The sequence below is a fragment of the Canis lupus genome, chromosome 33 (assembly GCF_003254725.2).
Source record: "Canis lupus dingo isolate Sandy chromosome 33, ASM325472v2, whole genome shotgun sequence".
In the NCBI taxonomy this organism is placed as follows: Eukaryota; Metazoa; Chordata; class Mammalia; order Carnivora; family Canidae; genus Canis; species Canis lupus.
In genome coordinates this window covers 14,331,922-14,347,285 of record NC_064275.1, presented here as the reverse complement: position 1 = coordinate 14,347,285, position 15,364 = coordinate 14,331,922, and the positions used below count along the sequence as shown (strand labels likewise).

Sequence of the window (15,364 nt, the reverse complement as noted above, 5' to 3'; positions counted from 1 at the left end):
AAGAAAGGGACTCAAGGCAATAAATGAAGGAATTTTCTAAGAGTTCTTAACTACACTCGCACCCTGCTTCTGCGATGTTTGGGGTCTTCACCGTTTTCTGACAGCACCTAAGTTTTTCTGAATTCACCTTTCAGGAAAACGAAGAAGTCTGTGTGTTTATGCTTGGAGACCACAGGAGCTGTATAATTTTTCCTCTGACTTGGTGTCTTATGGGACAGAATCCCCGAGGGAAAAGCTACTTAGCAGCAGCTCTGGGGAGGAGAGAGTGAAAGGCAGAAACCGGAGGCCCTGGAGGGGGAGACAGGAGAGTGCAGGGGACCTGCTAGGGCCCATGGGGGGTGGGTCCTTAGTAATCAGGAAACCAGAGAGGCTCAAAGTAAGAATGTTTCCTCAATCAAAGTTGTTCCATAAAGATTACGTGAAGTTACGTCTATGAAGCATATAGTAGCCCTCAGCACATTTCTAGCACTTTCTAAAGAGTGGTGGAATGTGACTGGGGGGCTCTGTGTTGCCAGAAAATACTTGTCCCCGGGGCATCTGGGTGGCTCAGTCGCTTAAGTGTCTGCCTTCAGCTCAGGTCATGATCACGGGGTCTTGGGCTCTGCTCACTGGGGTGGGGGGAGCCCCTTCTCTCTCTCCTGATCCCTCTGCTTGTGTTCTCTTTCTCAAGGAAATAAATAAAATCTTTGAAAAATAAATTTGTCCCCAACATGTAGTGCAGTGGCCTGTCATACTTGCTTCCCATGCCCCCGCCTTCCTACCCCACAGTTGGCTAACAACTCCTCCTCCTCTGGGGCTCCCCGTGACAGTGAGGGCCCCTCATCGCAGTGACCGTGGCACTGCATCCCATTCTCATCCCAGCACTTACCACCCTGTCCTGGAAAAGCTTGCTTCCCTGCCTGCATTCCCCACTACTGAATGCCGAGTACTAAGAATGTATGGGTTCCTAGCATGGGGGCACGATGCCAGGCTCTGGCAGGGGTCCCTGGGTAAAAGCTATGTCATAGTGGGGTTCAGCGAGTATCTGGGGGATTATTGAGCCTGAGTGTTTTGAGAAAATACAACATGGCAAAAGCTGCAAAACTTTTACATAAAGTTGTATTTTAAAATGGTATCTATCTTTAGAAATAATAGTAGGTATGTGTGAGAAATTACTTAGACTCTAGATGATGTTTGGCGTCAGTTCTGATGTAGAGATTGCGTAGGTTGAGGACAATTCAGAAGTCACCGAGAATTTTTTCGTAGCCCCCTCCCCTCCCCTGCACCCTCTCCCAGTCCCAACCAAATGCTACCAGCACCTAATACCTGCTTCTCTGGAAGCACCTCCCCAGAAGATTGCTGATTTGCTCTAGATCTAAACCCAAAAGAATTTAGGCCCCCCATAAAGGATGGTTGCTCAGGAGAGGCTCGAATCGTGTGCTGGAGGACGGGAGACTGAATGTGGAGGGGGGCTGCTTTGTGTAAAAGACCTCCCCCTTTCAGCCCCACCAAACCAGTCCTGGCAGTGACCACAGGCCCTCTTTGCTCAGGACTCCAGTTGTAGCTCTGCTTTCTATGCCATCCGATTTCTGCGCATCTCAGATACCTGCTGGCCACCCACCTCCTTACTAGCCAGGCGAGGAATTCTGGAGCGTGTGTGTGTGTGTGAGATGTTTAATGTTGCGCAGCGCTGAGGATTTTTAATGTTTTGGATTAAATTTTTCTTAAAACTATAAATGATTATTAAACAAATGATCTTAAAACACTAGAAATATAAACTATGTAAGAAACAGCTTTTTAAAATTTTTGAGTGCCGTGTTATTTTACGGTTGAAAAATCTTGTGAATCCCTTGGATAATATACATGAGGTTCTTAGAACCCTTCAACATAAAAACACTGTACACTTTTAAGATGTTGTAGCTATAAATTTCTAGATTTCATATTCTCCCAGGAATGAAATATGTATCGCCCAGGTGACTAATCCCAGAAAAGCTGTCACACTACAAGGGCGGGGCGCTGCTGCCTCTCGGCAGAATGAAGCACCTGTCAGAACAGTGGCCAATCATTGTTGGGAAAGAGAGAGTCCGTGTATGATTTCTAAGAGCAGCCACAGAATGCAAGATGAAAGGAATTACTCTGGAGAATTAAGTTCTCTGGTTTTCTTAAGGGAGAAAAGTAAGTAGACAATGTCTTTCCTTCAGGAATTTTGCAAAGCTAAGTTTTCTGTAAGAACTCTCAAGAAGGTGAAGGGCTTTCCTGGGCTACTTGATTATGGGTGGGGATTGTGAGCCCATGCCTGTCTCCTGCCTCCTTCCCTCCCTCCCTCCTTCCCTCCTCCCTTCCTCCCTCCTCCCTTCCCTTCCCTTCCCTTCCCTTCCCTTCCCTTCCCTTCCCTTCCCTTCCCTTCCCTTCCCTTCCCCTCCCTTCCTCTTTTCCTTCCTTCCTTCCTTCCTTCCTTCCTTCCTTCCTTCCTTCCTCCCTCCCTCCCTCCCTTCCTCCCTTCCCTTCCCTTCCCTTCCCTTCCCTTCCCTTCCCTTCCCTTCCCTTCCCTTCCCTTCCCTTCCCTTCCCTTCCCTTCCCCTTTCCCTCCCTCCCTTCCTTCCTTTCCTCCCTCCCTTCCTCCCTCCCTCCCTTCCCTCCTTCCTTCCTTCCCTTCCTTCCCTTCCTCCTTCCCTTCCTTCCTTCCCTTCCTCCTTCCCTTCCTCCCTTCTTTCCTTCCTTCCTTCCTTCCTTCCTTCCTTCCTTCCTTCCTTCCTTCCTCTTTCTTCCATTCTTTTTAAAATACACTTTAAATTTTAAAGATAAATTTTAAGATAAGTGTAGGTTCACAAGCAGTTGTAAGAAATCATAGAGATCCCCTGTACCCTTTATCTACCTCCTCCCAGTGGTAACGCTACCACAGGATGTTGGCGTTGAGGCAGTCAACATCCAGAACGGTTGCATCACCATGAGGATTCCTCCGGTTGCCTTTTCACAGCCACACCCACCTCCCTTTCCCCAGTCTGTGCTTTTTGGGGAAGACTCTGAGGACAGTGGTAAAAACAATTTGGTGGGCATGTTCACGTTTGCCAAGACGTTTAACACCCAGGAGATAGCGGTTCTAGCAGGCGACTGCTGCGTCCCTGTCCTGGCGTATCACCATCTCTGCTGTGCTCATCTTCCTAGGGAGTTTATTCTGAATTTTTTTCCTGAGTATCAGCTACCATCAGGATTTGGCTACACATCTGTGGAGGATCTTGCAGCAAGTTTTGAGGTAAGCCGGCTTTATTGGAACTTTGAGAGAATGACAGATAAGCCTGAACTTAATCTTCATCGCAGACAAATTATGAAGCGTTAACAGGAAAAGGACCAGGAATGGCTTAAGTGAATGAAGATGGAGATTTTTGTACCACATTGATGACTCAGAATGAAAAGTACATTTATAACCAGTGTGGCCGAGGTTCAAATAAGCTCTACAGACTGAGAACAGCAAGCTGTAAAGATGAAAAGAAACAGGAGGACATGGTCCCTGACCTCCCTCCATGACACCAAAAATAGAGTTCCTGTTGCTTGGGTTCATTTCCTCAGCCACCCTTTATGAGGGGCTGAGGTGAGGATTGGGTGGGTCAGCCATGCAGGTGCCCAGGGCACTAGTCTTATTAGAGTGACTAACACATCACAGGGAAAGATGAAGAGAATTGTATTGACCAAATCTCCTTTCAGGGTCAGTGCCATGTGTGCTTAGAAGGAAAACTTTGTTCGGTACCTGGGCTCACAGTGGGTTGTCCCCAGACTGCTAAGTCACTGAAGGCTGTGGTGAAGCTGAGTGAGGTTGGCAGGCCTGAGACTGCCAGGAGCTGCTGACTGGAGCCGAGAAGAATCTTGGGGTACAGAGGATGGGAGGTGCCTTGGAGTAAGGAAAGGGTTAAGGTATAGGCAAGGGAAGGTAAGGGGCCCCTGACTGGGCTCCTAGACTCTTCCTGGCAGGCAAAAGAGCTAAACCAGAGTGAACAAGAGAAAGAGAATAGACCAGACCACCCAGCCCCAGATGTTAGGGAGTATTTTTCTTTGGTGGCTACAGTGTAATAACAGAAAATGACCAAACCTCAAAGAAGTAAGTTATTAAGGGTGTTATCAATAGTCCTTGCTCAAATCAGAACAGCTCAAGGATCTCAAGGTCACAAGTTCCCTGGGGAAGCTCTCCATAAAGGACCGTGCCTAAAAGCCCTCAGTGGCAACCCATTTGGGACCCCTCTTACTCTAGAGAGCTTTCTTTTTCCTTTCTTTTCTTACCTTCACTTAATAAACTTACACTTCACTTCACCCTTTTGTGTCCCCGAGATTCATTATTTGACTCCACAGGACAAGAAATCTGCAATCTTGTAACACCTTCTTTGACTTCGTGCTCAGCATTGCTTGTGGAAAGGACAGATACATATGGAAAGGCTAGTAATAAAAAGAGCAGCAAATAATTAACTTAATGGAGATGCCATATGCCTTCATCTGATCCTAGGGGGAATCCCTTAATTTTCTAATCTACAATATTATTTCTGCTTCCTCACCTCTACCCTCACCTCACCTTCCCCCCTCCTTCTCTCTTTCACCACCCCCCCACCCCAATGCCAGGCTTCCAACTCTGTGACTTCACTGGGTCTGTCTGGTGAGGCCCGTGACGACTATGCTGACAAATGCAGTAGTCACTTCTCATCTTACCTGACCTCTTAGAGATCAACCCAGTTGACCACATTTTCTTTCTTGAACCACTTTCTTTGTGTAGCCTCCATGACAACATATTTCCCATTTTTTTTGCTTTCCTTCCTTCCATCTTTTCTGCTCACAACTCATTTCCTTCTCTGGTTTCCAAATGTTGGCATGTCTGAGGGCCCATTCCTGGGTCATTTTCTTCTCTCTATTAAGGGCTGTTTCTAGGTGACCTCAACGAGTCTGTGGCTTTAGATACTATCCCATATGCCAGTGCCTCCCCAGTCTACTTCTGTGGTGTTCTCATTTCATTGAAGAAATCCAGACTCCAGCTACTTCTTGACATCCTCTTGAATATTCTTTGTCATTTTATTTGCCTTCACTTTTTTTTCTCCTGCAGTTGTTTAACCATGTTGTTTATTAATTATGTAAACTGCCTTAATCTTTTTTTGGAATAAGGTGAGGTATATGTCAGGTAATTAATTTAATTAGACCCAGGCTTAAAAGACTCACAGTACCAGTGTCGGCCAGTTCTAGGCTTTGATGTTTTTTTTTTTTTATACTAGATACTTGCATGTTATAATTCCATTGTAGACAGCTCATTCTCTAAAAGTTAATATCCTGTTCTATTATCATTTACAAAAACAGCTGGAGCAGTGCCCAGAGCAGATAAACAAAAAGCTGAGAATGTGCTTCAACCAGGTAAGTTTTTTTTTTTTTCCAATGCAGTCATTTATATTCTAATGATCCCATATTCCAAAGGAGAAATAATATGCATTTCCAAATGTTAGGTTTGGAAGGAAATCAAATTTGTATTCTCTTATCAAGACTAAGATTAATATGTAGCATATCAGATGCCATAAAGCAACATCTTTTTGAATTTTAAAATGTGAATATTTCCACAGCAGAAAGCTTATGAAACACTGGGAGTAGGACTATATTTTGAATGGAAAATATGATATCCAGCGTCTTTAAGAAATAGATTAAATCCTGAGACACTGGACTAAATCAGGAGTCACTGGTAGATTAAAGTTTTTAATTATTTTGGACAATTTGGTATCTCTGGAGGTTTTTTTATATGTTTTTTGTTTGCTTTTTAGTATCCTGTCAACAATTTTTTAAGTTTATCATTTTTCTATCATAAAAATAGTTATAAAAATAATTAATGCTACTAAAGGTACTTAGGCTTACAAGCCGTCTTCTGGAAAACTGTCACAATAACATGCAAACCTATAAAGACTAGGAGGTGCTTGGTGCTTCATGGAATCATGAGAAGCACCAACAGAAACAAAGGCACTGCCTCATCTCTTTTGTAGGGAATGGAGTATGTTTGGATATTCTTGTTTCATAAATGAGATAGAATTACAAAAGACATATAACCAGACAAATTTGAAATGAAAATTAGAACTTGAACCAGATTCCTTCTTAGAAAGGCTGTATCACAAAGTATTTGAAGTATAGGATGTACCTAAATTTCACACCCTTGTGGATATATTTGCCTTTGATGTTTCTGAATGAGGGCCTACTGGACTGTGATAAACAGCTGGAAATGAATGTTTCCCATCATTGTGCAACTGAAGAGTGAGTCTATTTCCCAAATAATGTCTGTTGAAAAGGAGTAATTGAACATTTTCAGCCTAAAGATGTGCTTGTCCACATTTCCTAGATTACAAGACAAAGTTTTCATTCAATATATTTTTGATCCTATTCTAGCACTAATATTATTTTCATCCATGAATGTAAAACAGGGATTGATCAAGAGCCAGTAAAGGGAGGCACTAAACTAGACCTTTTATAGTCAATACTTCTTTTAACCCTCCCAACACTTGGAGGTAGATGCCACTCTCTTTATGTTGGTAATGAGGAACTGAGAGTAAGATATTATTACAATGTCATGATTCAAATAAGTAAGTTGAAACCCAGGTTTGTCTTACTCAAAGCTCATTCTCTGCATCACTGTCTTGCATCTTATTCTTATCCAGACTGTCATACTTCATCCTGTGATAGAATTTGGATGTGTTACTTGCAGTAGGTATACCACAGCTTCTCAGCCTTTCGGTGTAAAAGAATTATTAACTTACTGCAGACCTCTATGTTGCATAACGAGACACGTATGGGAGGATGCTGATTGTGGAAGGGGGGGTACGTGATGGCCATATTTTTAGTGTCCCACCAGGAATTGTCCCAACTCTAAGTCTGGCAGCCAGCTCAAAGAGGTACCAGTAAGGCTCCTGGATGTTCCCACAGGTCTTCATATTTACTGGTTAGGGAACTCTGACTCAAATGCTTACCACCATGAAACTTAGAAATTTGCTAAGGATTAGGTTGTTCCACATCTTACTTTATCCAGGCTTATGTCTGCTTCTAAGTGATATTTTTCTGGTATCTATATGATCTGTAATGGAGCCAAGTTGTTGTTGGGTTTTGGAGACCAGACTCAGTAAGGTAAGTATTTATACAAGGTGATGAGTAGAATCCTCTTAATGTTGAGGGCAAGTGGGATTCAAAGAATCAAAGCAAGATAAAGTCAGGAGACTGTGACTTCCTATTGAAACAGAGATGTTGCAAGCAAAATACAGAACGATTTTTTTGTAATCATGACTTCCCCAGCATGAAACTGCTTGGTCATGAGGACTTTATTAATGATTGGTAGTTTTAAGTGCATGGTTATAAAAACTATTAAAATCATTTTTTGATACCCATGTAGAGGATAGACCTATGCAACTTGCTTTAAGCTATGTATTTTTAATAAAGGCGGCTACATCAAAGCACAGGAGGACCCTTGATAAGTTACAGATGTCTCTGGTCACCTGGCCCTGGTTTCCATAACTACTATTAGTAGTAGATGATTTATGACTGTATGAGTGGTCCTATACAACTTGACATGAACCACCATTTTTTATTCTTTCCTCTCACAAGCCCTATCCGAAATAGGATTGCTCCAGCCTACTAGACTTCCCCATACTGTCCCCCAGAACACTCTCGTCTACTCTCCCATTCTGCAGTTGGCCTCTTGAAGTCCTGCCCACCCTATGTGGAGCCAATGCCACCTTCCACTTCAAGCCTCCCTCAGTACGTTCGTGTGAACCTAATCTTGACTTTCTGTGTTTTGAGAGAAACTTAAAACTTTTTTAGCATTAATTACATGTTTTGCCTTATATTGTAGTTGTTCCGTCTATTTTGTTTTCTCCTTAACTAGATGATATAGACTCATTGAAATTAACAATTGTCTCTAATCAAACTCTATATCCTGCCAGCATTCGGTAGTACCTTTGAATATCTGGACCCTACCGTTTGCATTGGATCAAGGTTGGCTGTCTCTGCTGTAGTGCCAGCCCCCATAAACACTCACATGTCATATACCTACAAATAGAGTACAAAATCTATAGGGCTCGGAGGCCAGCCTTACTTTGTGCTAACTAGTTAGGATTCTGGAGCTCTCCAGAGCTGTGAGAACTCTGACTTTTTAAATTCAAGGCAGAAAATTAAAATCTCAGCTGAATATCCTTTCTTTCAAATCCTAATTCTGTTCTGAATTAATGGAGTTTGGAAAGAATTCCATTTTTGATCCGCCAAAATACCTCTACAAGAGTAGGTTTAACCAGCAGAACTAAGCCTCTCATCTTGTTAAAATTCTCTACTCATCTTAATTAAAATGTTAATACAACCTGAAGTCCTTTTACAATGAACTTTGAAAGTTCTCAAAATTGCTACCTTTTATAGAAACTTATTGGAAATGTTAGCCTGAGAAAGGCAGAAGAATAAATCAGGAAACTGGCTGGTTGTGTTTGAAGGAAATATCGTTTCTTGGTTACAAAACTGTGAACTTTGAGAGACTAAATATGACCTTGAGAGACTATGACCTTGAAGGTAGGGTTCTGTATAAGCATTCCTAATGTCATACTGTATGAACAGTGTTGTCTTCTGAACTTTTTATTTTGAAATAATTATAGGCACACAGGAAATTATGAAATAGTAGAGAGGTCTCATGTACCTTTCAATTTTTCCCAATGCTTATGTCTTATGTAATTATAGAATTATAGTAGAATATCAAAACCACAGAACTGAAGTTGGTAAAATATATGTCTCATTTTATTCAAATGTGTGGATTTGTGTGACCACCACCAAAACCAGGATCCAGAAAGAACTCCCACCACTACCGAGCTCTCCACGTTCTCTCCTTTATAGTCACACTGCACACACACCCAGGCACCCCAACTCCAGGCAACCGCTAATCTGTTCTCCATCTCTATAATTTTGTCATTTCAGTCATGCTGTAGAGATGGAGTCCTTTAATATTCACTTTCTGTCTGGCTTTATTCACTTAGCATAACTCCCTCCATATCCATTCAAGTGTTTGTCAATAATACGTTCCTTTTATTGCTGAAAAGCAGTAATGTTGTTTTTCAGGTTTCTTTGAATTTTACGTGTTTCGGTTTGTTTTCTCACTACTGTTGCTTTTATCAAGAAGCGTTCCCTAGCTATTGCTCTGGATGGCAAAAGCTGTGAAATTGTAGAGCTCTGAACACTAGGAACTCTGCGTGACTGGTGACATCTGAGCTATCTATGACCCTGTCCTCCTTATTCTGGCTGAGTTGAATTATTTATCCTACTCCCCCTGTCTGGCCTTGGGAGACCCACTTCCTGGGGTTGACCTCTGTAAAGCTTCCTGGAGGAAGTGATCACTGCCTTAGTTGTAAGTCATCAACTTCTTGTAGGTTGAATTGAAGATGTTTGAAAGTTCAAAGATCACCAGTTCCCCTCTGTGCTCTCAGAACATAGCCTGGATTTCCGGGCAGGATCGGCCTGCGTGCTTAAAATCCCCTTGCTGTGAATGCTGCACATCTTCTGTCCTAACTCCCCACTGTCTAGTACCAACTATGTGGCAGGCATGGGAAATACAGGGGTAAACAAAACCAATTTTCCTTTTTTTTTTTTTTTTTTTTTACATTGAGGTTACATTCTAGAGGACAGACAGGTAAAGCATAATGTAACATCACATAATGAGAGACACTAAACATGTAAATAAACATAAAATAGTGCTGCAAGGCCCCGGGATAGACCATAATGGTGCATGTTGGGGAAAGGGCAGGCTACTTTGGATGCTGTGAGCAAGGGATACCTGAGCCATGTTTTAGCCCAGACCTGAGGCAAGCAGTGAGCCTCATGGAGATCGGGGTTAAACTCACTAACAGAGAAAGCAGCAAGAGCAAAGGGCCTGAGGCAGGAATGAGCTTGGTGTATTCTTAGAAGAATGACATTTGCAACTCAGGAAATAAGGTAGATAGTTAGGGGCAGGCCAAGGATTTCAGCATCATGTTAATTCTTGGTACCCACACACAAGTGCCCAAACAGTTTGAGACTCTAAAAATCTGATTTCTTCACATGGCAATCCACAGATTTTACAATTAAGTCTCACTTTAAATGGAGATAGATAGATAGATAGATAGATAGATAGATAGATATAGATGGTGTGTGTGTGTGTGTGCGCGCGTACGCTTGCATTTAAGTCATGATCTCAGGGTCCTGGGATTGAGCCCCGCGGCCTGGTGGGCTCCCTGCTCAGCAGGGAATCTGCTTCTCCCTCTGCCTCTCCTCCCACTTTTGTGTGTGTGCGTCTTTGTATCACCTATAACAAAATTCAATGCCTTGAATTTAGGAGGTGGTTAGCGAATGTTAGATGGACTTCAGTGTATTTAGGGGGTTTTGTTTGTTAAAAGGATTTTATAGAAAGAGGAGAAATATGTGAGCGCAATGAGTACTTAAAGGGGCTGATGGGGACAGTGCCTGGGAGGGGCCTGATGAGTTTGGGTCGGGGTGGGGGAAGGCAAGAGTAGACCCAGAAGTCAAATGAGACCATCTGGCAGTTTACCTGGCAGCCCAGACATATCAGAACACAGAAATCTTCTTATTGCAGAAGCATTCAAATGTGTATCACAACAGGATTTGCTCTGTATCTCTTTTCTCAGAACATCCCCTGGCCCTCTCCAAGTGTTGATACGAGCAATTAATGTCATTTTGAAATTGGAGCACTTGGCCTCTCCGTTACCTTTTCTACTCTGTGAGTGCCTCAGCCACAACATGAACTCTTGGGAAACAACTGAGACTGTTGAATTAGCAAGGGCCATGTGTGTAGGGAAGTGACCGTACTCTGCATCAGGATAAGGACCCCAACGAGAGTGACAGAACAGGAATTCCTTACTGTAGCTTCTGCACTTTCCAGATGCCACAGACTTGAGTTATAAATAACATGACATCATCAGGAAAGCCCCGAGTGGCCGGCCATTCTGTCGTTGCCTGTGAGTTTCTGGTGCTGTGGAGAGAGGGTCACAGGTACCACCAAATGCCCCCTTTGTGCCTTGCATACTCTGGGGTCACTGGTGGGCAGACAAATTCAACCATTACTAGATTCCTTTTCCATTTCAAAGCGAGGGTCTCCAAGCTCACCCTAGTATGCCTCTCCCATCTTTATAGTTACTGGAATATTGGACATTTTTTCTTGTCTCTCCTCCTTCCATCAGATTGCAGGTTCCTTCAGGGTATTACCGTGTCTTAGGTTTTGACCACCTGTGGTACACAGGTATAGAGTTGACACTTGGTAAATATGTGCAGAATTGGGATGTGAAATCGCTTTCTGATACCAGGAGGGAAGAGTAATACTTTAAAAATATACTAAAACTGGTTTTAAAAACGTTCCCAGATCCAGAATGTTTACATGGTCCAACATGAAAGAGAACTAAAGAGAAAAATTCAGTCCATCACCTATGATGCAAATAGAAGAGGAGTCGTTAATGAAATATCTCTGAGACAATGTGAAGAAAAAAGAAAAGTTACTGAAAATAAACTGAATAGTCTTCGGGAAAAACTGGCAGTTCTGTTGCAGAAATTCCAGCTGGTAAGTAATGAAATTTTGAGTAGTAGGGATATACTTTGTGGAAAGAGCATTCCGCTAGCTTCCTGCCCTGCCATCGTCATCCACTTTGGACAGGTCACTTAACCTAGCCCTTTCTCTCCCTGTAAGGATATTGATATCATAAATAAGTGAACTTTGAAAGTATATATGAGAACATTTTTTAAAAGTCTGTTATTTTTTTCTTACAAAAAACAGAACCTTGGCTTGTGCTGTTTGGTATAGTTTGATCAACTTGTCTCCTCAGTAGCGTATATCCAGTAGGAAATTTTTTCTAATCTTATCAGACAACAAAACATTTTAATGTTTATCTCAATACATAATTAGAAACGGACTCTTCTAATCTTTGAGGAGAGGTTATAGAGGTCAGGAAACCTTGTGTAAGTGTGCTGTTCATCTTGAAGGCATAAAGAACAGGGCTCCTGTGATGGATTGGGCTAATGAGGAAAGGTCCGTCTTCTTTCTACAGCAAATAGAAATGCTGAATAGAATACATTAAAAATTAAATGATGTATAGCATAAATTCAAATTTCCATAAATTCTAGAAATAAATTGAGAAATCAACAGCAAGCCTAGGAAGCACGTGGTAGTTTGTACTCAGACTTAGGCCCTGAGCCGGGATTGGAGACAGGGCCTTCTGGGCCATCCAAGGTGAGAGGGCAGGAGCTGAGGCCCCACGGAGAGCCCTGAGTGGAGGCTTAGCTTGCCTAGGAAGAGGGGTCGGGGAGAGACCAGGAAACTCGCACCCATCAGTATAGTACGTGATGAGCTTGGGCTTTGAAGCCAGGCCACTGGCTGTGACCATTTCAAGGTGAATCCATTCCTCCTTCACAAAATACATATCTTTTATGTTCTTTGGGATTTCTCTCCTAGTGAATACAAAATGAAACTCAGAAAATATTTTTGTTTAAGTAGATGGCCAAAAAAGATACCGCCCTCCCCCTGCCTTGGGTGGTCTGGGAGACACTTACTGTGGTTATTGTGTCTGTAAAAGGCAGCAAATATTTTTATGTTTGAAAGGTCCGGTACAGAGTACAGCTTCAGTGATGATTGTTGTTTTAGTAACAAAAACTAGAGAGACCAAAGAAATTCTATATCATAAAAATCAAATACTACTCTCTATCAAAAAAGTTCATAAAAATTACTGGTTTTCATGATAGCAAATCTCTGCTTGGCTAGGAGAAAAAAATGAAAGAATAATGACTTACTCTTCCTTCTATGCCAAACCTCTAGGTTCCTGCATAGTAGCCAAAGGAATTCTACTAATTTGCTTTATTCACAACATTTAGTAAGGAGGTGAAGGGGCTTTAGCTCACAGAGTATCTGAAAGGCTTCATCTAGTATCATTGGAGAGGTACTCAGAGGACTCCTGCCCAAATAGATTGACTCTCATCCCGGACTTGAAATGTCGATTTCCACTGCCTCTGATTGCTAGAGCAGCTATGCTAGCATAGAACAAAGATGAGAGACGAGGTGGACCCGAAGCAGACGGATGGAGCAGGCCCACGAAGAGGCTGGGGACAGAACCAGCCTCAAGTCCTACTAGGAAGTCTGGCTTGCCAGGCGGAGAGCAGAGCCAAAGGATTAGACTAGACTGAACAGACTCAGAGCCGTCGGCCCATCAGTGCCAGAAGGGTCACCCAGGGCCTTCCTCAGAGCCCGTGAGCATCTGAAAATCTAGGTGAACGTGATTTTCACCTGAGCTTGTTTTTAGGGACAGGGCCCCGGTCATAAAGCTGGGACTCAGGACAGTCCAGCTTTGTCAGAGGCCTGGGGCAGAGAGAGCCAGGCAGAAAAGCACAGTTCATGGAACCAGCTGAGGGATGGAGAAGCCAGGATGGTGGTGCCAGACGCTGACTGGGAACAATCCTAAAGCTGGAATTGTTTCTGAAAGGTCCTTTCTAAAAATTCTCTTCTCCATCAGCTCCAGTTGGAGAGCAGACTGATCCCAGGGCTGGGCTTTGGAGGGAGTGAGATTTAAGTCAGGAAAGAGGGAGTATTTGTCCAGCTGTTCAGAGATTAAGCACCCCAGGGAAGCAGAGGGTAAAATTGCACAGAGAACTTGGGGAAGGAGAGAAAAGGAGATGGATGAGGGCAGCAAGCCGAGCGTGGGAGGGAAGATGCTGCAGAGGGAAGACGAGTGACAGAGGAGTCCAAATATGCCTACTCATCTGTTTTGCCTATAGGGCTAAAGATTCATGAACTTTTATTTATTTATTTGAGAGAGAGCGAGAGAGCACAAGGGGGAAGGGGCAGAGGGAGATGGAGATGCAAACTCCTCACCAAATGGGAGTCTGATGTGGGGCTCCCAGGACCCTGGGATCATGACCTGAGCCAAAGGTAGATGCTTAACCGACTGAGCCACAGAGGTGCTCCAGACACATGAACTTTTAAATTGGAACATAAGGGGCGCCTGGGTGGCTCGATCAGTTAAACATCTGACTTTGGCTCAGGTCATGATCCCAGGGTCCTGGGATCGAGCCCCATATCCTCTCTCCACTTGGCAGGGAGCCGCTTCTCCTTCTTCCTCTGCCTGCTGCTCCACTTGCTTGTGCACGTGCTCTCTCATCTCAATCTCTTTCTCTCTGTCTCTCTATCAAATAAATAAATCTTAAAAAAATAAATAAAATGGAAGACAAGAGGCTATAATAGAGAAGAATGAAGTGGAGACAGAGTGGCTTTAGGAATATGACAAGTAATTAAATAGAAGGAAAACCAGTTGAACTAACCTCCACATAAAAAGAAAAAAAAATGATCCAAGTTCCTAACCACCTGTGAGCATAAAATGAGATTAAGTGTGAAAACATTTTAAAAGATTAAAGGCATTATTCCAGGGCAAGGTGGGTTTTGTGGCTACATGCATCATAGGGAAGACTGTTCAGAGGCCACCCAGATGATAGGAATAAACCCTGCAGCTTCTTCGCCCGCTGTGACTGTTGATTCTCTTTCCCCAGGGTAGTCCGGCAGGAGACCTGGAGCAGATTGACGGTTATTTAGAAGCTTTGCTTAAAGAAGATAATCCCCTTTTTCGGAACGCTTTAAATAAAGTGACTACAGATGCAGGACATAGTCTCCCTTTAGAAAAAAACTGAAAATAGTTCTCAAAACTAAAAGTCAGAAAAGATATTTCCTTTTAAAAATGCTAATAAGAAAAAGGAAGATTCTTTTCAAAACATATTTCGCCTTGTACTCGTTATTGTACAGTTTGCTCTGTTAAATTCTAAGAAAATTGTGTATTTTAGAAATAGAGACTGATTTACAATGTACACATTTGCAGTTCTGTTCCAGAACTCTGTTTTTTTCAGAAACTAGTTCTAGAGTTCTCCAGTTACCACGTGAGCAATGAAGAAAGGGAAATGTCAGTTAGGCCTAATTTTTTTTTTTTTTCACTTAAAAGACTATAAAAACTAGAAAACAGTGGTTTTTAAAATCCATGTACAAAGGACTACAGGATCACCTCCTCTTAAAGCTTTCGTTGAAAAAGAAAGACCGTATGTCCTTTCTCCGTGATAGCCAATACTCAGGAAAGCAGGAAATATATATCCTCAAAAACTGTAAGATATAACTTCTATGATAATTCTATTGTTGAATGGTAGTAAAAGTACAAATCTTCTAAGTATCATGTGAATACATATTACAGATATGTAAGAATTGCGTTTTTATATTTTCCTTAATAACTGATTATTTTTATTTGTTTAGAAATGTCTACAAATTTGGACAAAAGCAATAAAACATTTAATGTTGTGGAATTGTATAATTTTAATTTTATGTACATACACACAGTATAAAATTCAG

General features: G+C 42.4%; 1 protein-coding gene and 1 long non-coding RNA gene across 4 annotated transcripts in view; one reads left to right on the top strand and one right to left on the bottom strand.

Moving 5' to 3' along the window:
* The window catches only part of MORC1 (MORC family CW-type zinc finger 1), a 190,452-nt gene that overhangs the window by 151,768 nt on the left and 23,320 nt on the right, over positions 1-15,364 (top strand). For 2 of the 3 annotated variants that reach the window (XR_004811644.2, XR_003147905.3), the window contains exons 22-25: positions 3,145-3,232; positions 5,308-5,361; positions 11,360-11,554; positions 14,524-15,123. Coding sequence is in view for 1 of the 3 variants with exons in the window: in XM_025478165.3 (XP_025333950.3) it covers positions 3,145-3,232; positions 5,308-5,361; positions 11,360-11,554; positions 14,524-14,661 (475 nt within the window). In the remaining 2 variants the exon portion in view is untranslated. Of the gene's footprint in view, positions 1-3,144; positions 3,233-5,307; positions 5,362-11,359; positions 11,555-14,523; positions 15,319-15,364 lie in introns of those variants that run through there. The other variant, XM_025478165.3, reaches the window with a different exon arrangement.
* On the bottom strand, positions 11,719-14,845 carry LOC112678843 (uncharacterized). The gene is made up of 3 exons (XR_003147911.2): positions 14,299-14,845; positions 12,541-12,640; positions 11,719-12,050 (listed from the first exon to the last, which is right to left on the bottom strand). It is a non-coding gene; the product is annotated as an uncharacterized LOC112678843 (long non-coding RNA).